We start from the raw sequence: 23,564 nt of genomic DNA on the forward strand, positions 1-23,564 counted from the left end.
GCTACATCCAACGAGACGTCGTCGTTTTACCTTTGGGGAAGATTCGCCAACACCGTGAGCACTACCGGGGCGATAATCTTCTTGCGGGAAAAGTTTTATCTCGACTCGACGCCTTTCTCACGTTTGTTTTTATTTCATTGTAATCTCATTCTAGTCTCCTTGTTATTTCTAATTTGTTTATTTTCTTAGTTCAGTTTCCTAGCATCGATTGTTTTAGTTTGAGTTGTAAAAGTTCACTCGATCGTATACCCCATTGTAACAGGAAGAAGAACAAAAACGAAGATCGGGTACTTGGGAAACATACACCAATCACCAGCATACTCACAGTAGACCGAGTACTTGGGAATTCCAAAAACAAAAAACACGCCCACAAACCACTAAAGCTCAAAATAGGTTGAGCAATATACATACACACCACTAACAACTACATATTCCTCATTTTTGTCACAAAAATCACAGAGGTTGGCTTCATCATCACAAATAACTAACGGTTGGCTTCATCATCATCTGATGCTCATTCACATTAGCAGGACCATGGCGAAGATCAAAGCATGATAATCTTTCCAAGAGTAGTGTGCTCCATTTCTAATTTAGACATAATGTGATTGGAGAACATCTTCAACATCCCTTCCTATGCTGGAACTCTAGTAGTCACAGTCACCTTTCCATGTACCTTGAGAAGCCCCTTCCACGTCTTTGATGTGTTAAATAACTTTTTACTTATGTTCGCTATTATTTTCGCTACGCCGCAAGTGCACGGTGTAGTTGCAACATAGGGAAGCAAGGTCGTATTCCACAAGGATTAGTAGTCAAATTCTAGTGATTACCTTAAGTCATTATGCTAGAGCTATTTAGACTAAACAAGGAGGTGAATGGTTTGATTAACTAACAAATTTAAAGACAAAATAAGAACAATCAAACAAAGTGGATTAATTAAGTGATGAAGGTGGTTTAGGGATTAGGCAACGATGGATTAGCAATGGACTTCAATTTAGCACAATATTAGTCTTGATACTCCTATTTATCTAGAGTGATCTCCCAACTAGTTCTAGCACCCTCCCGGACGACTAAAACGGTAGATTACGGGTCATAGTTGCCGTCCCCGGTCAACTTCTAACCAATAACTCCCAAAAGCACAATAAGATCGATAAACTCTCACCCAACTCTCAACCTCCCGGTTTATTGAGTCAATATGTTTCAAGCTCCTAATCTATTATGATTATCCTCTCCCGATTCAAATCACAAATGAGAAATGCATAGAAAGTGACCAACAATCCATACAAGAAAGAAATCTAGGGCTTGAAAAGATAAAGACAAGGAAATAATCAAGACATATATTAAGCATAATAATCAATCCATTACATAATCTACTAGCCTAACCCCCAAACTAATGGGGGATTTAGCTTATCATGCTTACAATCAAAATACTTAATTCAAGGAAATTCATAAATGAAAGAGAGAGAGAGAGTAAGAGGTGACAAATCCTATTAAATTAGCTTCCTTCAATCTTCTCTCTTCTTCAATGTCCTTCCAATCTTGGTGGTTGAATGTAGTTATGGAGGCTAGGGCTTGGGTATGGAGGTAGGAGAGTGTGTTTAATGTTGGGGGGAGATGAAAGATATGAGAAAAAAAGGGGAAAATGGGATTTTGGGGCAAAAATCACGTATGGGCCCACCAAAGGGGGCAATCCCGCCTTTTTCCCGCGACCACGGCATGAACCGCGGTCAAGAACGCGACCAAAATGAGAGGAGACCGCGGTCGAGGCCCGCGGCCGCGTCTCGGACCGCGGGTGATTGCCAAAAACGTTCTGGACTGCTCTGGAGCAGAGGCCCGCGGTCGGGCCCGCGGTCGCGTCCCGGACCGCGGTTTACTGGGCAATTTTGGAGCAGAGACCCGCGGTCGGGCCCGTGGCCGCGGCCCGGACCGTGGGGTCCTGGGCTTTATGCGCAGTCCGCTTGTTTGGCTTCGTTCTCCCTCGTCCGGACTCGGATTTGGTCGCCGTTTGCGCTCACGGATTCCTCTCGAGACGTACTTCAATTTTATGTCTTCAAAATCGTCCAATTAATCTTTGAGTTTTCCTGAAATCACTCCAAAAGATACACCAAGCATCAAAACTCAACAAAACTCAAAATTGGGATACAAACACATATTAGCAATCAAAATATGAAGGGAAATGACAACAAATCATGTGGAATTGAGGTACGAAAACCATGTTTGTCAACCCCCCAAACTTAAGGCGTTGTTTGTCCCCAAACGACAAAAGACTAGAAATAAAAGTAAACAAACATGTGAGCATGAATTGATGTCATTTCAAGGCTTCAACAATTTCAAAAATCTTTCAAAAGTGTATCACAAGTAAAATGCATTCTAAGAAGTCACAAGTGATAGTGAGTTCAACATTATAGCATCCAAATTTGAATCCTCACAAGGTGAATGTTTCAATGGTGCACTCAACTCTCAAGTGTTTAGATTGGACGTGTTTGCACTCAAATTGAAACAATGTATGCAATCTACCATAAGCTTGCCATTTATCATAACTCTCTATACTTCAATGTGTTATAAATGATGATCAACAAGGGCTTTCATAAGGTTGTAATGAGGGCTCTTTGGTGAGGTGAGGTGTTTTTAGGCAAATGACTCATATCCCACAATCTAACAATCACAATGAACAAGTCAAATTCACCATTTCTCTTTTTTAATCAATCAAAAACCAAAATCCCCACATTTCTTCTTTTCACCCTTAGTGATACTTATCATGATATGATTCAAAAGGCAAATCACTCCCCTTTATGCTCTTTTATTCACATTCATTTCCATTTCTTTTTCTTTCTTTTTCTTTTTAAGCTTATAGGGGACTAGTGATTTTCACTCAATCAAAGCTTGATAGGCAATTTCAATCATTTCTCAAACCTTTTCATCAAAGCAACCACTAACACTCTAAGTTCTACCCCTTTATCATTGGTTCATTCAAAGAATGGCTACGAGGCACAAATGGGGTAAACTAGGATCATATGAGAATTTGGACACAATTTGAGTTAAGTGGTTAACAAAGATGGCCTTAAATCACTTCAATATTAACAACACATCTACTTTTATTTTCAAGAGAGGACTCATGGCAAGTTCTAGAGATCAACACACATGCTCAAATGATTTACACTCAAGAACAAAATGAGATTGTAAATGTATGACAATCAAAGGCTCAATTCTCACAAGCTCATTTCTTTTTCAAGTTCTTGGAGGTACAACATTTAGCTCATTGTCACAAGTTCAAACTCTACATGCAAAATCAACATGTGATACACAACAACTTTTTTTTTCAAAAACAACAATCATAAGCCCAAAAACCAATCAATTCATCATCACAATATTTGCTACAATTATCCCAAGCAAAACAAAAATAAAAATATCAACCCAACTAACTCGCAAGCTTTCATTTATTCAACAATAACAAAAACAAGACAATAAAACTAAACCAAACAAAAACAAGTAAAGCAAAAGATAGATGAGACAACTAATCCATCTTTCCCCTCCCCCCAAACTTATTTCACACAAAGTGGAAATGAGTTTGGAGGAAAAGAGAATGAGAAGTTGTCTCGGACTCACAAAAAAAAACTAACATAAAAAACCACACACATATATAAATATATACATAGATTAATATATAAATACCTATGTATGTGTGTGATTATTGAACTTGCAATAATTAAAGGGTACCTTGTTGGGGTGCCTCCCAACTAGCGCTTAGTTTAATGTCGTGAGCTCGACGTCTTCACGATGGTGTCATGGCTCGGGGATGGTACCAACAAACACTTCAACTTTTGGTTTCAAGGGCAAATACACCTTGATTCTTTCTTTCTCAACCACAAAGGTTCTTCCATCCTTCTTTCTCAATTCAATTGCTCCATTATTGAAAACCTTGTTGATTTTGAAAGGACCCGACCATTTTGATCTTGGCTTTTCCGGAGGTAGTGATTGACGGAAGGCGAGGAGAAGGACTTCATCATCGGGTGCAAACTCCCGTTTGTGCATCATCTCGTCATTAGCACTTGTTGTCCTCTCCTTGTAGAGGCTTGACTTCTCAAATGTGTGATACTCATCTAACTCATTGAGTTGGAGTACACGGTCTTGCCCCATTGGATGTATCTCATTCTCACCAAAGAATGCATACTTCAAGTGTGTGGGGAGAAGCTTCAACTCCAAGCTTGGAGATTTCTCCTCTCCCTTTTCTTTCTTCAATTTTTCCTTCAAGTTGATGCAAGGTTCGATCACTTGCATCATTTTGCATTCCTCCATTTTCATTCTTTCTTCCTCATCTTTGTGCTTGGGAGCTTTGTGGATTGAGAAGGTAACACTCTCACCATTCACTCTCAATGTGAGCTTGTCCTTTGCAACATCAATTAGGGCCCTCTCCGTCGCCAAGAATGGACGTCCAAAGATCAAAGGTACATCCTTGTCCTCAACCATATCCAACACCACAAAATCCACCGGAAAAATGAATTTGTCAACCCTCACCAAGACATCCTCCACTATCCCTTTAGGATATGAAACGGAACGATCCGCCATTTGCAAAGCAATCGTGGTTGGCTTAATGGTTCTTATTTCAAGCTTGTTGAAGATGGAGAGAGGCATCAAATTTATGCTTGCTCCCAAATCACACAAGGCCTTTCCAAAACGACCATTTCCAACATCACATGGGATAGTAAAGCTCCCGGGATCCTTGATCTTGATAGGTAGCTTCTTTTGAAGAACGACACAACATTCTTCGGTGAGGTTGACCGTTTCAAATTCTTCCAATTTCTTCTTCTTGGATAGAACTTCCTTGAGAAATTTTGCATACTTGGGCATTTGTTGCAAAGCTTCAACAAGGGGGATGTTGATATTCACCTTCCGAAAGATTTCAAGGAATTTGGAGAACTCACTCTCCACATTTTTCTTGGGAAGCCTTTGAGGAAAGGGGATTGGTGGGCAATAAGGAGGTGGAGCTTTGTACACTTCTTTCTTCTTTTCCTTATCATTTTGCATTTTTGAAGAAATGCCTCCATCATTGCTCTTCTCTATTTCAACCATGTCCTCCTCTCCCAAGCACATCTTGGACTCTTCAAAGGTTGTCTCACCTAGTATGTTAATAGCTTTGCAATGCTTCTTAGGGTTTACAATTGTGTTGCTTGGAAATTGCCCTTGTTGGCGTTGATTGCTTAAGGATTCGGCAATTTGCCCCACTTTCATCTCAAGCATTTTCAATTGGGTCGCTTGAGCCTCCAACCTTTCATCGGTTCTCGCCATGTGGGCTTGAGTGGCCGTCATGAATTTCATTAAAATATCTTCAAGGTTGAGTTTCTTCTCTTCCTTGATCATACCATCGCTTACCGCAAATCCGGGTGGTGGTTGCAAGAAGTTGTTGGGATTACCATAGGCAAGATTTGGGTGGCGATTTGTTTGAAATCCTTGATTGTATTGCCCTTGCCCTTGATACCCTCCTTGGTGTTGAGGATGAAAGTTTCCAAAGCCTCGATTATTGTTAATGTAGTTCACATCCTCAATATTGGTTCGTTCCTCCACTATAGGGTCCGGCTTTGATGTGGACATAGCATCAATTTTGCTATTCATAGCGGTCAATTGAGCCGTCAAAAGAACTATCGGATCTGAGCTTGTTGTAGCCGCCACCTTCTTCAAAATAGTCCTCTCCCCCGGAAATTGGTAGCTATTTGCGGCTAAATTCTCAATGATGTGGGCGGCCTCCTCGTGGCTCTTCTTCAACAATGCTCCATTGGCCGATGCATTCATGTCTCTTTGCATCTCACCACTACACCCGGTATAGAATGAGCAAATAATGGTGTTTTGATCCAAACCATGGTTGGGACACTTCCTTATCATCTCTTTGAATCTCTCCCAAGCTTCATAGAAGGTGTCCTTCTTCATCTTCATTGTCTTACTTGGAGGGAAGAACTTGATAAGGAACTTTTGAGCCATTTTCTCCCATGTAGTGATGGAACCAATCTCCAAAGATTGATACCATGTCTTGGCCATGCCCCTTAGTGAGAAGGGAAAGAGTCGGAGTCGAATGGCATCCTTCGGGACTCCATTTATCTTGATAGTATCGCATATCTCCAAGAAATTGCCAAGATGTCCATTCGGGTCATCTTGAGAAAGACCGGCAAATTGATTTTGTTGCACCATGTTGATGAGACTCGCCTTGAGTTCAAAATTGTTGGCATTGATTCTTGGGGCATGCACTCCCCCTTGTTGGACCACGGGTTGGAACATATTGCTAATAGGTGGTGGTGGTGGTGCATTCCTTCGAGCCTCTTGCTCATTGATACGCCCTTGCATATCCTCCAATTGTCTTTGGAGTTGGAGGATCAATTCTTGATTTTCCATCATGTTTCCCTCCATTTCTTTTTCTCTTCTTGCTCTTGCTTTGTTGTGTCGGCAAAATGCTTCAACCTCAAGGCCAATGGGTATAAGAGGTGCACCCTTAGACCTTGTGTTCATACACTACCTACCAACCAAAAAGAAACAAAGAATCAAGACACAATCTTAAAATTGAAAATAAAAATAAAGCAAGTAAAATGTCCAAAGTAGTTAAGCACAATGATTCAAAATATCACAAGTAATCAAACTAAACTAATCCCCGGCAACGGCGCCAAAAACTTGTTCGTTATTATTTTCGCTACGCCGCAAGTGCACGGTGTAGTTGCAACATAGGGAAGCAAGGTCGTATTCCACAATGATTAGTAGTCAAATTCTAGTGATTACCTTAAGTCATTATGCTAGAGCTATTTAGACTAAACAAGGAGGTGAATGGTTTGATTAACTAACAAATTTAAAGACAAAATAAGAACAATCAAACAAAGTGGATTAATTAAGTGATGAAGGTGGTTTAGGGATTAGGCAACGATGGATTAGCAATGGACTTCAATTTAGCACAATATTAGTCTTGATACTCCTATTTATCTAGAGTGATCTCCCAACTAGTTCTAGCACCCTCCCGGACGACTAAAACGGTAGATTACGGGTCATAGTTGCCGTCCCCGGTCAACTTCTAACCTATAACTCCCAAAAGCACAATAAGATCGATAAACTCTCACCCAACTCTCAACCTCCCGGTTTATTGAGTCAATATGTTTCAAGCTCCTAATCTATTATGATTATCCTCTCCCGATTCAAATCACAAATGAGAAATGCATAGAAAGTGACCAACAATCCATACAAGAAAGAAATCTAGGGTTTGAAAAGATAAAGACAAGGAAATAATCAAGACATATATTAAGCATAATTATCAATCCATTACATAATCTACTAGCCTAACCCACAAACCAATGGGGGATTTAGCTTATCATGCTTACAATCAAAATACTTAATTCAAGGAAATTCATAAATGAAAGAGAGAGAGAGAGTAAGAGGTGACAAAACCTATTAAATTAGCTTCCTTCAATCTTCTCTCTTCTTCAATGTCCTTCCAATCTTGGTGGTTGAGTGTAGTTATGGAGGCTAGGGCTTGGGTATGGAGGTAGGAGAGTGTGTTTAATGTTGGGGGGAGATGAAAGATATGAGAAAAAAGGGGGAAAAGGGGGTTTTGGGGCAAAAATCACGTCTGGGCCCACCAAAGGGGGCAATCCCGCCTTTTTCCCGCGACCACGGCATGAACCGCGGTCAAGAACGCGGCCAAAATGAGAGGAGACCGCGGTCGAGGCCCGCGGCCGCGTCTCGGACCGCGGGTGATTGCCAAAAACGTTCTGGACTGCTCTGGAGAAGAGGACCGCGGTCGGGCCCACGACCGCGGCCCGGACCGCGGCTTACTGGGCAATTTTGGAGCAGAGACCCGCGGTCGGGCCCGTGGCCGCGGCCCGGACCGCGGGGTCCTGGGCTTTATGCGCAGTCCGCTTGTTCGGCTCCGTTCTCCCTCGTCCGGACTCGGATTTGGTCGCCGTTTGCGCTCACAGATTCCTCTCGAGACGTACTTCAATCGCATGTCTTTAAAATCGTCCAATTAATCTTTGAGTTTTCCTGAAATCACTCCAAAAGATACACCAAGCATCAAAACTCAACAAAACTCAAAATTGGGATACAAACACATATTAGCAATCAAAATATGAAGGGAAATGACAACAAATCATGTGGAATTGAGGTACGAAAACCATGTTTGTCAACTTATGACAATCTTGTTAGGTTGAGGTTCATAGCAGTCTTCAGGTGAAAAATGATCCCAGAGAATTCAACATGATTGAAAACCATACTGATGAGTTGGTGTTGAAGATAGAATTGTATAATATATTATATCTTTAATTATTGATTTGTCTTGTTGGTCAAGTTAGTTTGTTTCCTTTTAGATGTTTAGGGTTTTATTATAAATAAGAGTTTTATTTATGTTTTAGTGGAGTCGAATTGAGAGTTAAAATGTAGAGGGTGGGATTGTTCCCTTCTCGCGGTGTTCTTCCGGTATTCATGAGTGAATCAACGGATTAACCCTTATTGTACGCATTCCGGTATACAGTGGTTATCAACGGAGTTCGTATATTTATCAGTATCAAATATATTTCACGCTTCTACCTGCATCAGTTGGTATCCAGAGCCTTGCTACGCTCCTACGCGATGTCTCCCGTCAATCAACTGTTCAGAATGTTCAAGATTATCTCCATCGTGACGACGACCTTCTGTCTCAACAATTCAAGGAATTACGAGCACAGAATCGAGAGATCTTTGACTTCCTACACGGTCAATATGATCGACCCTATGCAGAACATCATCAAGGACGTTTCCGATTCGAGGACGAATCGTTTCAAGGATAGAGAGAATGATGAAGATAGAATTGTATAATATATTATATCTTTAATTATTGATTTGTCTTGTTGGTCAAGTTAGTTTGTTTCCTTTTAGATGTTTAGGGTTTTATTATAAATAAGAGTTTTATTTATGTTTTAGTGGAGTCGAATTGAGAGTTAAAATGTAGAGGGTGGGATTGTTCCCTTCTCGCGGTGTTCTTCCGGTATTCATGAGTGAATCAACGGATTAACCCTTATTGTACGCATTCCGGTATACAGTGGTTATCAACGGAGTTCGTATATTTATCAGTATCAAATATATTTCACGCTTCTACCTGCATCAGTTGGCCTTGTTCAATCTAATAGAGTAAAGTCCTCATATCAGAGCGATGAATATTGGTGGGAAACATTGCAATCTTTACATAATGGAGATGTAAGCACCTTGAATTTTTCCAATCGAGGGTCAGTGTGTCTTCATACGCTAGCTACCAATAAGCTCAAAGGCAAGCAAGTGAATAGGGACTTATTCCTCAAGATACTCATCGATGAGTTGAGGGGAGAAGGTGATATATTGGTCACAAATGAACTTGCAGAAACGATTCTCCTCATAAATGCTCCGGGAATGATTTTAGTAAAATACGCCTAACAAATTTACACACGCGTAAAACAATTTCAGCAAGGCCAGAATCAGTGAGTCGTTGAAAAATATCCATACTCAAGATGTCCAAAGGGCTGAGGAGACGTTCTTCAATAAGATTTTTGCTGACAACAATAAGCCAAAAATGTTTCTGATAATCCGAGCGAAAGATAGGTTGAGCAGCAGGGTCAGCATGACAATCAGGAATGTCTTCCCTTTTGGACTCAGATTCGAGGATACATGCAAATATGAAGAATCTCATAATTATACTTTCAAAATTTGAAATGGGGAGAACAACTAAAACATTAAAATGGGACACTGAATAAAAAAAAAAATGGAGGGAGTAAGATTGTAGTGTAAAAGTGTGTGAACCCATATTTATTACTCTCTTCGTCCCTGAAAACTGTGGTTTTATTATCATATTGGTACGTCCCTAAAAATTGTGATCTTTCCTTATTTGAAAATGATCTCACAAATTTATATTAATAAAAAAATCTTATCCCCACTTACTATTTACAAAAGGTATGGGACCCAACATTCATTCAAACCACAACATCCATAATTTTTATAAAACTCGTGTCATTAATTTCCAGCATAATTTTTAGAGGCGAAGGGGGTATTATTGAAAATTAATTACTCAAAAAGGTAATAGGTCAAGTCAAATAGAACTACTTAAAAATGAATACAAGCCAAGTCAAGTTGAACGAATAGAGTATAACTTATGAATAATCCTTTTTATTTAAAATAATTTATAAGTTATATAAATAATAAATATTTTTATATTTAATTCTATAAATTTTAAGAATATAGTATCCGTGGATGGCACGAGAAGAATGCTAGTATTATATTTGATGGAGCAAAATAAAATCGTGGAATTCAGACATATGTATAAAAACCAAATACTATTAGTAAGGTTGCGATTCTCAAGTTTCACATATAATATTGGATGATTATATATTGTTAATTTGTTATATATTGCGAATATGTTAAGTCTTGATTGGTTTATCTCATTAAGTTTTCTTGATTGAATCTTGTTGGGATACCTTTTATGCCTTCATTTAAGAAATAATGTGTTTTATTTAAGATATTTGTCACGCTATACAAATACATGTAATTAGCCCTTAGGTTGTAAGAAATATAAATAGGTTAGCATGTCCAGCAATCCAATACTTCCTTAGTTCACGATATCGTTTTTATTTTATGAACAAATAGATTTTAAGAAAGTGGTGAATAATAGTGGGTATTGTTGTGAGTGGAGTTTGAATCTCATTATTATTATGGGTGGAGTTGCGGATCCTACTTCTATAAATAAAATTGAAAATAATATTATGAACGAATTAAAATGACAAAAGTGGAAAGGATATCATGGACGAAAGGAATGTGCTATATGACAATAATTTTTCTTTCCCCGACAAATAAAGATGTGATGAGGATGAAATTTACTTGGTTTTAAACTTAGAGCATCCACAGTGGGGTGACCACATTGGGTTAAGGAGGCCACAGTGGGGTGACTTGATAGCTGACTTGATTTTTTTAATTTTGATTTTTGTATTTTTCATTTAAATTTTAATTGCACAAATTTAAATAACACAAATGACTTCAAATTAAAGTTGCATTAATTTAAATTACTAAAATTTAAATATAAATTGAAAAATTGAAAAAAATTACAATAAAAAATACAAGCCCAAACATTTTCAGTTTTTCTTTACTACTCATTTAAAATAGAAGCCCAAATATTTTTAGCCCAATTATAATTTTAAATTAAAACTCTAAACTACTTTCTTCAATGCTGCGCTCCACTTCATTTCTTCTTCCTCATTCAATGGCACCGCAAATCAGGTAAGTTCAAATTTTTCATTTTTTTTTTCTGCGCGTGTACTACACGCATCTATATACTATACTAAAGGAAAGTTGTGGATCTAAAATTTCCCGCCAAAATGTATGTTTATTTTTTATTAATATTTTTTTGTTCAAGAAAGCTGTTCAATTTTTGAGGTACCAAATGCCTATTTTTTATTAATATTTTTTCGTTTAAGAAAGGTGTTCAATTTTTGAGGTCCTCTTCCTATTTCCAATGAATATATGTCTCTTCACATCTCCAATGCAAATAGGCACAGTTTGTATCACAAACAGACAAATGATTAATGTAAAAAAGAAGATACATGATGACATAGATTAACCAATCTTTCACATTCATTTTCTTCTTCTATTACTTACGAGTTACGGTATATTGATTTTCTTCTTCTTCACAGACTGCACGTTTTCTATCATATATGATGAATGAGAAGAAGAATGATTTATAAAAAATGAATCTGCAGAGCAAAGAAGAATATAGAATGATGAATATAACGGAAAGAAGGAGATGTAAGATGACGAAGCATAAATAAATATTCAGTGATGAATTATTGACAGAAGATGCATGCATAAAGAGATGTAGAAGAAGAAGTCACATAAAACGGCGATAGAAAAGATATGTATTAGGGATTCCACTATTTTCCTTTTTAATATATTGTTTGTATTCATTTTTATTAGTTTTTTTTTTTAATTTTTGTTTTTGCACGTTATGTTTAATCAATACTTTAAAATATGAATATTTAAATTGAACTTTTAACATTAATGTAGTTTAAAGTTTTATGGGCTCAATATTGTTAAGTTGGGGCTATTAATTTTATTTAATTTACTGATGGCTCCAAAAAAATTTAAAATTTCAAGTTGTGTACTTTAATTTTAATTTCACTTATTTAATAGACAGTAAATTTAATATTCTTAATTTATTATAAGTAAATAGTGTGTCATTAGTAATTAAGTATTTGTATTGATTTAAATTTATTATTTAGTTTAGAAAATGTATTTTTTTTATGAAAATTTAGTTTGGACAATTAATTTGAAATCACTTTGGGAGTCTGTGTCTATTCTCTCACCCTTTGGATGTTTGTTTTAAAAAATATATATACACAAATGATAAGTTATTTTTGAACAAAAGATATTGTAGAAATTAGTTATAATTAATTACTCTTAAATCATTTTCTTTTTACCTAAATAACCATGCAAATGTTTTATTTTTAAAGTAATTAGGTGTCAAGGGATAAATTATCAGTAATGTGTTATATTTTTGTTATATCATTAATAGATATAAAATCAACAATATAATATGATTTTTTTCTTATAATAAAAAATGTGCGTGTATAAAGAATATTTATACACCTTTTCAAATAACACACGCAACATAAATATAGAATGAAAAAGTCGAAGAATGGTTTTTCTTTGAAATTTGTATGCAACCAAATTTATTATTCTCTATATAAGATTTATAATTATTCCTCAAAAAAATAATTATTTTCATGAAAATTAATTAATAATAAAAGATATATTGTAAATGTGACTAAATACAAATTATAAATATTAAGTTATAATAAAAATTAAATTATTTTTAAATTTATGTATAAAAAAATACTTCATCCGTCCCAATTTAATAGGTCACCGAGATTGCGCACAGATGCTAAGAAACTAATAGTTTATAGTAAAATATGAGTGAGAAAAAATATTTTTTTGAAGGTACATTTATCAAAAAAAGTAGTATAGAAAATAAAAATATTTTTTTAAGTAAAAAGAGAGACAATTATTTATGGGTCATAATAACATTTTATATGAATAATGAGTTGAGTAAGGGTGTTCGTTATGTGATAATTTTTCATTTTAGAAAATAACTTATTAAATTAAAATGTCAATAATAAAAAATGGTGTATTGAATTAAAACGGAAGAAATAATATGTATGATTCCGCGCATAGCGCGCGGGGGCACAACTAGTGGAGGAAAAAAGAGAACGAGTCTCACCCGATAAATCGGGTCTCCCTCGAGTCCCTCATGGCCACAGTGGAGGACATGATCAGTGGGTGACTCGAGTGGGTGCGATCGAGTCACCCACTGCGGGGTGCTCTTAGTTTCAAAAGCATCATTACTTTGGCATGTATATGAAGACATGAGGAAAATGGGCTCCAGGCCCTGTTTACAAAAAAATAATTAGATAGTCAAATGAATATGATTAAACTTATCTCCCTCAAATAAAAAATATGATTCAACTTATCCATTAATTCTCTTACAGATGCGATTATGGGTGCATTTCATATGTCATTGTCAAATTGGACACTTCTGTTTCCCAAGATTATTAAGCACAAATGCTTAATACCCATTTACAGTTACTTACGGGTCACGATAAAGTAATTTTTCTAGTATTAAATTTTACTAGTAATTTTATTTGCATAAGAACACATTTGGGCCAAGGCTTTATCAGAATTCATAGGCAACTTTAATTTGGGCCAGAACAAAATTGGGCCCAATTTAATATCCAAAATAATTCTAATATGACTTCTGCATCAAGATTGTAATGCTATGCAATAATGCAAGCATGTAAGTGCAACTGTAACGTAATTGTCCATTCAGATCATTTTGAATTACTCATTAGAAAAAGGATTTTAAACAAAAGATCCATACAACTTTCATCTATAGGTATTGTAATATAAATAACAACGATTAAGAACATATCTTAGTTAGATAAATAGTTCTGTTTTATAGAATGTAACGTGAATACTTATTGTGTTTTGGTCCTTCGTAATAACCAAAAAAAAAAAATGTTTTTCTTACATCCTCATATAGTTTGAGAAAAACAACTCTAGTATTCCATACGATAAAACCTTTTCCCGTAGATAACTATTCACATTAATATTTATTCATTCAATTATAAATATAATCTATCCAGTCTCCGAATATTTATAATGCTCGGGTCAGGATACGATTTTGGATCAGTGTGCGAATCAAGATTTAAGTGAAGGTGCAATCCGATTGTAACTAGCTAAGATCACCTCAACCAAAAAAATGTTTGTAAACTTTTAAAATCTTAGTTTGGGCGATGCCTGACGATGTTAATTATCATTACTTGAAAAGATTTTCTCTATCCAGAAAACTAATTATGGAAATATCAAATCACGTATATAGCAGATGTATATTCGATGTTGATGTCCCAATATATTGTTGATTTCGTTGATGATGTACATCAATTATCAATATGCATTAGCCATGATTAAAAGAATGGCCGATTTTGAAAACGCAACCCTTAAAGCTAACGTGCACAATCACGCGAATTATAATTGACACTCAACTAAATCGTAATGCTAAATTAGACAATAAGCTAAACGAATCACATCACTCAATTCGTAATTGATGCGCCGCAACTCAAATATAATATGATCCATATATCTCTAATCTATATCAGTCCCCAGATAATTTTATAATTTTCCGTTTCTATCTGTGCCTATAAAAAATTATCTTTTTATTTTTTTGAATTATACTAACTCCACCATTACTAATATTTCATTATCTTTACTCTTCACTATTTTTACGAAAATATATAACTGAAAAAATATTATATTTTTCTCATTTTTTATCATATATTTACTAAAGATGAAAAAATAAAAAAATATTGAAAAATATTTTCACACCTTATCACATTATAATATTATCTAATATTGAAAAGAAAATGAGTGAAAATATATTTTTTCTCTCATTTTTCATCAAAGTAAACGCATCCTTAGTCTTAAAACTTGTGTCCCTCCCATCTAAAATTAGAAAGTTATTTGAAGGACTGAAGGAATATTATAATATGTATATATAGAGAGAGAAAGGATATTAAGCCAAACCAAATGAATTCCAACAATTATTAAGATCATATGTCTTTAATTCGATTACTAAGAAATATAAGAGAGAAATATATTATTTTAGTAATTGTAGAATCCACACTAAGTGCTTAACATCTTACAATGATTTATTATACTATTAATTTGTTAAGTCTGTGTGATTTTTATTATATTTATCTTTTTTTAGTTAATTTTAATATTGAATTTGAGTCAATTCTCAAGTTAAAGTAAAGCTATAAACTATTAATATTAAAAATTAGTTTATTTATTTTTAAAAATGAAACAATAAAAAAAAGTATAGAGCTATGTTTTTATATGCTTTCAATGTATTTGTTGTTGAATTAATGGAATGCGAATAACTATGTGTTATATTAAGTAATTGAGTTCTAATTTTAAATCTATTAAAATTCTATTTGGACATCAAAATAAACTGTACCTAATGCTAAAAAGAATTGGCTCGGAAAGTAACGCTCCGAAATTCAATGTAAATTTTTTCGGACACCATACTTCAACAAATCTAGCCCGTGACAACAAATCTTGTATTTGTGCTTGCTTATATTTATTTGCTTGGTATCTACCTAAAAAAAACAACAAAATAAATAAAATACAATTATTTATTTTGTTGTTTTATGTACCTAACATTGATCGTTCTGCAGTTAGGATTAATGTAATACTATTATTTTTCAAAATAAAGCTTCTTCGCCCCAAAAAAAATTTATTGCTTTGAATTGAATATCACACAATGATTGAGTTATCTCCGTCTGTGAGATTATTTATTACTCCAAAAATGAAAAATAAAAGTATTTTTAGTCCATGTCCGACTTTAATAATGAGAAAAATTAAAAGGTAGGCAAAGGCAGAAGGTACAGGCGGGCAACAAGTGGATTGTTGAAAGCAACGTGGTAACAAAAAGAGGAAATAACAATATGGATGAATGCCATCACTTCACGTGGCCCATCTTTTTTATATTTAAAACGTGCTTTAATTAAGAATAGAACACCATGTTTTGGAAGGAAGTGGCGGCGCGCCTTCTTCCTTTTACAACCCATCCGAATGAATGAATCTACTTCGAACCCGCTTAATTGAACACCACTTTGTGTTGAACTGTTGGATGCTAAACTAGTCCACCTAGAAAATGAAGTTTCATTTGTTGCCAAATTATGGAATTGGATGTATTCTAGCTATAACTACTCTTCTAAACAATTGTAAACATTTGATTATAATTTATCATACATCTTGATGCACTAGACAATATGACATATTTTTTATTGTAACTATACTATTAAATGAATAAATAAATATTAATGTTAGAAAGTGGCAATTTGAGGGTTCACACTTCACACCTTATGAAGACTTATAAACTGAAATTGTAAAATTGCAACTAGCGATGAGTTACTGTAATTTTTTTTGAATTTAAACAACATTTTCATATTCTTGTTCGATAATGGACTGATTAATATAAATAATTAAAATAAATATGTAATGAATAATAATTATATTGTTAAGAATAAGCTATTTTAAAGGTGGGATGAGGTGATTATTTTTAAAAAGAAATAGTGAAATAAAAGAGATTTTTAATTTTATCGCAAATCTTCTTAATTAATTATCTAGACTATCAAACGCCTATCAAAGTATAAAATTATTTATAAAAAAAAGTATAAAATTGTTTAGCTATTCAGGCTTATAAGGCATACTATAATATTTTCCAAACCGTTTTAGAGTATGGATAAAACCTTAAGCACAAATGCCCCTTTACTAATCGCGTGGTAGTGAACTAGATTGGGGCAGGCATAAATTGAAATTCTACACAATTTTCATAAAATCAAATTTTGTAGATTTATCGTCCAGGAATTGATTTTGTGAAAATTGAAAACAGAGTAAAATATTTTGAAGCAAGTGCTGATGTAATTATTCAGTAATAAGAAAGCAAATTGGATAATTTCTCCCAAATTCTACCGCAATTGAATGTTTTCATTGTAACTGTTGAAATGGATCCTGATTCAGAGAAAGAATATACACCAGAAATTCTTCTATGATATTTTCCTTAGAAAAAAAGAGAAGAGAAAAAAAAAAGAAAAAAGAAAAAAGGAAGGATTCGCTATGTACAACAAAGTCCTCAAATCCCCTCCGCCGCTTGACCCAAAAATTTCCGGCGACTTCACGCTGACTGCAAGTCAACGCCGCTGACGAAAGGGTGCGCCAGCAGCTGCGTGGCGGTCCATCGCTTGCTCGAATCCTTCTGCAAACAACACTCAACAAAGCTCCTGAAATTTTCCGACGAGCCCTCCGGCAAGCTGGGCGGCTCGCCGAAGCATATGGCGCACATTAGCGTAGCCCAGTCGGGCCTCTGCCCCGGCGCCAAGTAGGGAAAATGGCCGACGTACAACTCCAGCAACGTCAGTCCCAAGCTCCAAATATCTCCGGCGTAGACATCGTAGTTATTCGACCGGTATGTATCCGGGTCGAACCGCTCCGGGCTCATATAGGCGCACGTGCCGACGTAGGAATTGCAGGGATCCAGCGTCCGCTGCAGGATTTTGCTGACGCCGAAATCGGAGATCTTAATCTCCATTTTCTGATTGACCAGAATGTTTGAAGGCTTCAAATCGCGGTGGATTATCTTGTGCGAGTGCAGATATTCGAGGCCGCTGAGGATTTGGCGGCAGATTCTGGCGAGGAGGGTTTCGGTGAAGACGACGTCGTTTTTGAGGAGGGTCTCCAGGGTTCCCATGTCCATATACTGCATACAGAAGGCGATGTCGCCGCCGGGGAGGTCGAAGACGCCGTGGCACTTGATCACGTGGGGGGAGTCCGTGCGGCGGAGGATCGACACCTCGCGGAGGACCTGCCGCCGGACGGCGGGGTCGCTGTCGCCGTGGACGACCTTCAGGGCGTAGGTGGCGGACGTCTGCTTGTGCCGGACTTTGTAGACGGTTCCGCCGTTTCCATGCCCGAGGACCTGGAGCTTCTCGAGGTCGGCAGCGGTTATGGCGGTGGCGGAGGGGGCGGCGGCAGCGGCAGCCGCGGCGGAGGGGGGGAGAGGGGGTGGGAAGCGGGAGCAGCGTTCGGAGGGTTCAGGTAGAGGGAGGCGGAGGTTGAGCTGACGGCGATCGCGGACGACGGCCATAGGATAACGTGCGCAGGGGGGGGGGGGGGGAGTAGGATAAGATTGAGGTGGAGAGATGAAGAGGTGGAGAGTGAGGGTGTATATAAGTGAAGCACGTGCGATGGCGGGCGGAAGGGGCTTGGAAGGCTCACATATATGCGTGGCCCCCTTATTTTGGATTTTGCTCATAAATTTTTTAATCTAATTTGAACTTACTTTTCACATTAGATACGACACGAGATGAAATCTTTTTCAGATTTTGATTTTTCTTTTTTAATATTTTTCTTGTGTGCCACATCAGAGGTGAGCTAACGGAAAAGAGACAAAGGATTAGGGAAATTCGATGATCAAATGAATACAATGGGCCAACCTATTCTTACCAAATAACCAACTACCAATTAACTGTATGGAATCCCATTGGACTGCCATTTCATCTTTCTATACTTCTCTTCGGTTAGCACAATGTTTAGGGGAATTCCCAATTTAGGGGGTGACAAGACATATGGACATTTGTATCGATTTGAATCATTTATCCCAATTTTTTTTGTTAAAAGATGCATTAGTACAGGCACAATTTAATTATTTTTCATTTTTAGATAATGAATTTCCCTCTTTTAAACCTCCCTACTTGTATTTGATCTCTATTATCCTAATATAAGACTTAGAAATATTCAGTTGGGAACTTAATTAATTTGGATCGATAGAGAAGATAGCTAGCGTCGGTTTGCAAGGATGGAGACGTACGATAGATCAAATTATAGTAATAAAGATTTTATCTAATCAACTTGCAAAAACAGATTGCCAGCTTTGCTAGTTGGATGGTCCTCCACATTAATTGAGTCTTCGATATTTAGATTAAGTTTAGGGAAACAAGCGAAGGATGATATTGACAATATTAGATTATATTATGAGATTGACACCATTTATATGCATGAGAAAGGGATTCAACATAAAAAATTATATTATACACAATTCAACCACGTCGCGCGCGTTTATATTATGCTTTATTAATGATCCCCAAATTATATCAAAATTTATCCTACGTTTCTCAACAACATTAAATTCTTTCTACAAATTAAGAGCCGGGAAGCCCAAAAAATATACTCCTTCCGTTCCAAACGAAATGTCCTATTTCTTTTCGGCACGGAGAGAGAGAAATGTGTATAAAGTAGATAAAGTGGGTTGGTGGAAATTATTTAAATATTAAGTATAGAGAGAGAGTGTATTGTCAAAAAAGGAAACAGGACATTTCGTTTGGGACGGAGAGAGTGAAAAAAACAAAAACAAGAAGTGATGGTAATCAAGTGGTTGTAGGGCAAAAGGGTGTGTTGGCATCATCTCTATGAGTGGGAATAAGAAAATGCCTGAGCCTCCCCTCTTGTTTCCTCATATAGCCCTCACAAAGAAACTCCCGCGAAAACTGATCCTCCACCTCCCTATTCACATCATGCACGAACACATGCGTCTCCCCTCCGACGCGGTTCCTGGCCATCATCCCGGCCGTGTAGATGGCCGCCATCCGGCCGGGCGCGTCGTCGTAGTAGCCAGTGGGGGCGTCCACCATGATGAGGTCCCAGTGGACGCCGTAGACGAGGGGGGGCAAGCCCTTGAGCGCCAGCTGGCACATGGAGTACCTGGGATCGGCCACGGCGGTGCACTCCGGCCCCCTCCCCACCTGCATGAGGTCGCGCGCCTCGCTCACCCTGCTGCCGTACGCCACGTGGTACGACTCCAGCATGGGGAAGCGCCGCCGGATCTGCTCGATCCACGCCGCGTCCTCCTCCAGGAACACGGTGCGCCCGCCGTGGTTCAGAGAGTGCCACATCAGGCTGTCGTGCCCCAGCCCGAACACCAGGAAGTTGCACGGCGATCTCCTGTCCAGGATCTTCGACGTGACGGAGATCTCCTTGAGCGTCTGCTGAGGGGTGATGCTCGAGGTCGTGTAGTGCACCAGTGCCTGAGCTACGGACGTCGGGATTTTTGCCGGGGAGCACCTCGCGCCGCCTTTCGCTTTCCTCGACGACTGCAAACTCGGAGATGGAGAAGCTGACGGTAGGGTTAATTTCAGAGTGAAGAAGAGGATGAGAGATGATGTGATCACTATGATGAGGAGAAGCTTCAGGTTGAGAGGGTTCTGCGTTTTGGGCCTCATTTTGTTTTTTTACAACAAAATTAATGACATTGACAATTTTTTTAACCCTAGCTAGCTAGAATGTCGGAGTTAATGATTATTGAGAGTCGATCGGAGTTAAATAAAATTGTGACGATTTTGTTCATGTGTATAGATATATGATTGTGGTGATAAAGGCAGCGCAACAACTGGAAACATTTTGTATGAAGCAAAATGGGCTGCTGGTGGATCGGAAGTTTGGTTACAAAATGATAGAGCCACCCTTCAGTAGGTGATGCGTAACATGAATCCCAACTGAAGTTAGTGCAAAAACGATATATTAATCTTGGAATCTCTTGTCAAGCAAATGGTTTCGTAACGGGGCAGTCTCCTCGAAAGGCGCTTATTTTAGAAGATTATTCTTAATTAGGGGACGTTTTACTTTGGAGTTAATTTGGAGGATATGTCTTGATGGATAAAAATATTAATAAGCTTAATTCCTTGTTTACTTTGATGGATTATAATTTTCGAAAAAATAGTCTATCATGCAAAGTAAATGCCTCCTTAATAGATAAAAATAGTAAAACTAATCCCTTATTTATTTAATTATTTTGATGGGTTGAAACTTTGAAATATTCCAAAGCTCTTTATTATTTCCATCATTTAAACTATTTTTGCTTGATTTCTATCTCATTGAAAGGGTGAGATTGAAGAAATGCTACTCTTGATCGAGGATAAAAATACTCAATCATGCATTTTATTAATCATACAAAATAAACGTTAATTTCCTGAATGAACTAATTAAAAGGATCATCAGCATGCCTATATATATCCATCATAATATACCTCTATTCGATTCGAATTAATCACTAATATGAAAACATGACGAGGGTTTCATAAACATTTTATACAAGAGTATTTTATATATATATATATATATTAGTTTTTAAAACGAAAGTGATTTGTAGAAAATTAATTAAGTCAATATAATCAAACTAAAAACATCGATTCTTCTTCTGCAAACTTCTGTATGTATTAATAAGATGGATGGTTGAGTATTTTATCCTTAAAATTAGGATTTTTCTAATCCCACTCTTTTAATGAGATAATTAATTAGGAATCAAGTAAAAATTGCTTAAATGATACTACAGATAATCAAGGGCATTAAGAACTCCCAAAATTTCAATTCATCAAAGTAAATAAGGGATTAGCTCCAAAATAAACGCCCCTAAGGGTTTTAAATATAATTAATTTGAACCAATAGGCATAGCATGCGAATAATGCATAGGGTCGAATTTGATCCTTAGGAACTAGTAATAGGTTTATATATGTAACTTGCACAATAGATAATCAAGCTTGCTTGAATGGTCCTCCACCATGACCCCTGATAAATATTAATTTTAGGGTGCGTTCTCTTTGGTTCTAAATTTATCATGGAAAAATGAAGGATAAATAAAATTTCACTCTTTAAATTATTCCTTTCTTTTTTCACATTTCCTACTTGACCCTTACTCATTCATCATTTACACTTCAAATGAGGGATAATATTATCACACCATTTTTGAAGGGATAATATTATCCCTCATTTGTAGTGTAAATGAGGAATGAGTATGGGTCAAGTAGGAAATGAGGGAAAAGAAATGAATGATTTAAATGGTGAAATTTTGATTATCCCTCATTTTCCCATGATAAATTTACAATCAAAGAGAACGCAGAGAAATAGGCAAAATAAAACTTCGTCGAATAGATAAAGGCTATATATAGTTATAAATGCCATGTGTAATTATATCATATCACTTTAGAAAAGGTTAGTGTAACTTGTTTGTGATTACGTACAAATATCGTGATACATATTGTAGAAAAGGTATTTAAATCACATTTATTAGGTCGGCCGGGTAGGGGCCGAACTCCAACTAAGGGACATACGAATTTTGTCCCATTTAGTTATTTACAATTTAGCTGGGATTTAAAATGATACCTTTTCACAGGTAAGTATTCATCAATATATCACATCGGAGATGATCGATCGAGTTTTAAAAGTCAAATGATATATCTAGGGGAAGTGACGTCGAGGTTAATCAACAATTTTTTTATTATTATTAAGGAATTCATTTTATCTAATTCTCTATTTTTGGTATATCCTTCAAAAGTATATTCAGAAAATATTTTTCATTTATTTGAATATTTAATATATTTTATACTAATTGCTATTAATTTGAATGTAATTTAATGTATATTAATTAATTTCATAATGTGTTATACATTTTGTATCTTAAAAAAGTATTTTTAAACCAATATTCCAACGTGATGATGGCTATTGTGCATGGGAATTGGGGGGCATAATTTGTTGGTGGGGGGCTCTTCAGGAATTCAATGTTAGTGGCAAGAGCAATGGCGACGTTGAGAAAATTTCTGCGTCGTCACATTTGTGATATTCTTGGTATAGGTAGAAAGAATTATTTGATTTGTGTCTTTGTCGTTCGGCTAATAAAACTACTCACAATCTCGCTCAGCATGGTTAGGAAGGATATGCTTTGATCCCTCTATATCATTTTTGGTGTTCTATTATATATCTCACTTTCAATTAAAATTATACTATTGACTAATTGAAGATTTTTCCTTTGTTCCTGCTCTTACATAGCATCTCCATGACCCTATATTCTTTTTTTACACATAATCTTCTATTTTTATTTATCTAAATTCTATATTTATATATGTCTTCTTCATTTTTTGGTGATCTTCATTTTTATTTGATAGTTCTATTTTAATTATTATTAAATTCACAAAATCTACAATTTAAATTATTAATCAAATGATTGCATTAAACCCATAAATGATTAATTTTAATAGATGACTTACATCATATATAGGAGGTTCAAATTATAATCAATTTTCAAAATGTAAACACGAGAATCATTTTTAGTCCTTGTATCACCAAGATTTATAATGGATGCATCACTTTAATGGATGAATGCGCAATACATGAGTTCAAAACTCATGAGGGGCTTTTTTTTTTTTTCTTTTCTTTTCCGAATACAGTTAAAATTCAAGTCAAAAGCAATTATTTTATACGTCCAGTTTTCATGACAAAATGTAGTTTTTACGTTAACATGTGTAAATGATATTTCTCAGATGTCATAATAAAATGTACTGAATTTTATACTAATAGTGCATTTACATTGATGAAAAATGAGAGAAAATATATATTAGCACCATTTTTCTATCATCTTCACATGTTTGCTATGATAGAAAATTTTC

The 23,564-nt window shown here is 36.2% G+C and overlaps 2 protein-coding genes across 2 annotated transcripts; both read right to left on the reverse strand.

Annotated features, from left to right (window-relative positions):
• Positions 1-17,029: 17,029 nt before the first annotated feature.
• On the reverse strand, positions 17,030-18,345 carry LOC131020215 (mitogen-activated protein kinase kinase 9). Its single transcript, XM_057948912.1, has one exon. It carries the CDS (start codon positions 18,215-18,217, stop codon positions 17,249-17,251), a length of 969 nt encoding a protein of 322 aa, XP_057804895.1. The 5' UTR covers positions 18,218-18,345; the 3' UTR covers positions 17,030-17,248.
• A 1,033-nt stretch (positions 18,346-19,378) lies between these two features.
• LOC131020216 (glucuronoxylan 4-O-methyltransferase 1-like) lies at positions 19,379-20,669 on the reverse strand. Its single transcript, XM_057948913.1, has one exon. It carries the CDS (start codon positions 20,346-20,348, stop codon positions 19,497-19,499), a length of 852 nt encoding a protein of 283 aa, XP_057804896.1. The 5' UTR covers positions 20,349-20,669; the 3' UTR covers positions 19,379-19,496.
• Positions 20,670-23,564: the final 2,895 nt, after the last annotated feature.

This window comes from Salvia miltiorrhiza, chromosome 4 (genome assembly GCF_028751815.1).
Source record: "Salvia miltiorrhiza cultivar Shanhuang (shh) chromosome 4, IMPLAD_Smil_shh, whole genome shotgun sequence".
NCBI classification, from domain to species: domain Eukaryota; kingdom Viridiplantae; phylum Streptophyta; class Magnoliopsida; order Lamiales; family Lamiaceae; genus Salvia; species Salvia miltiorrhiza.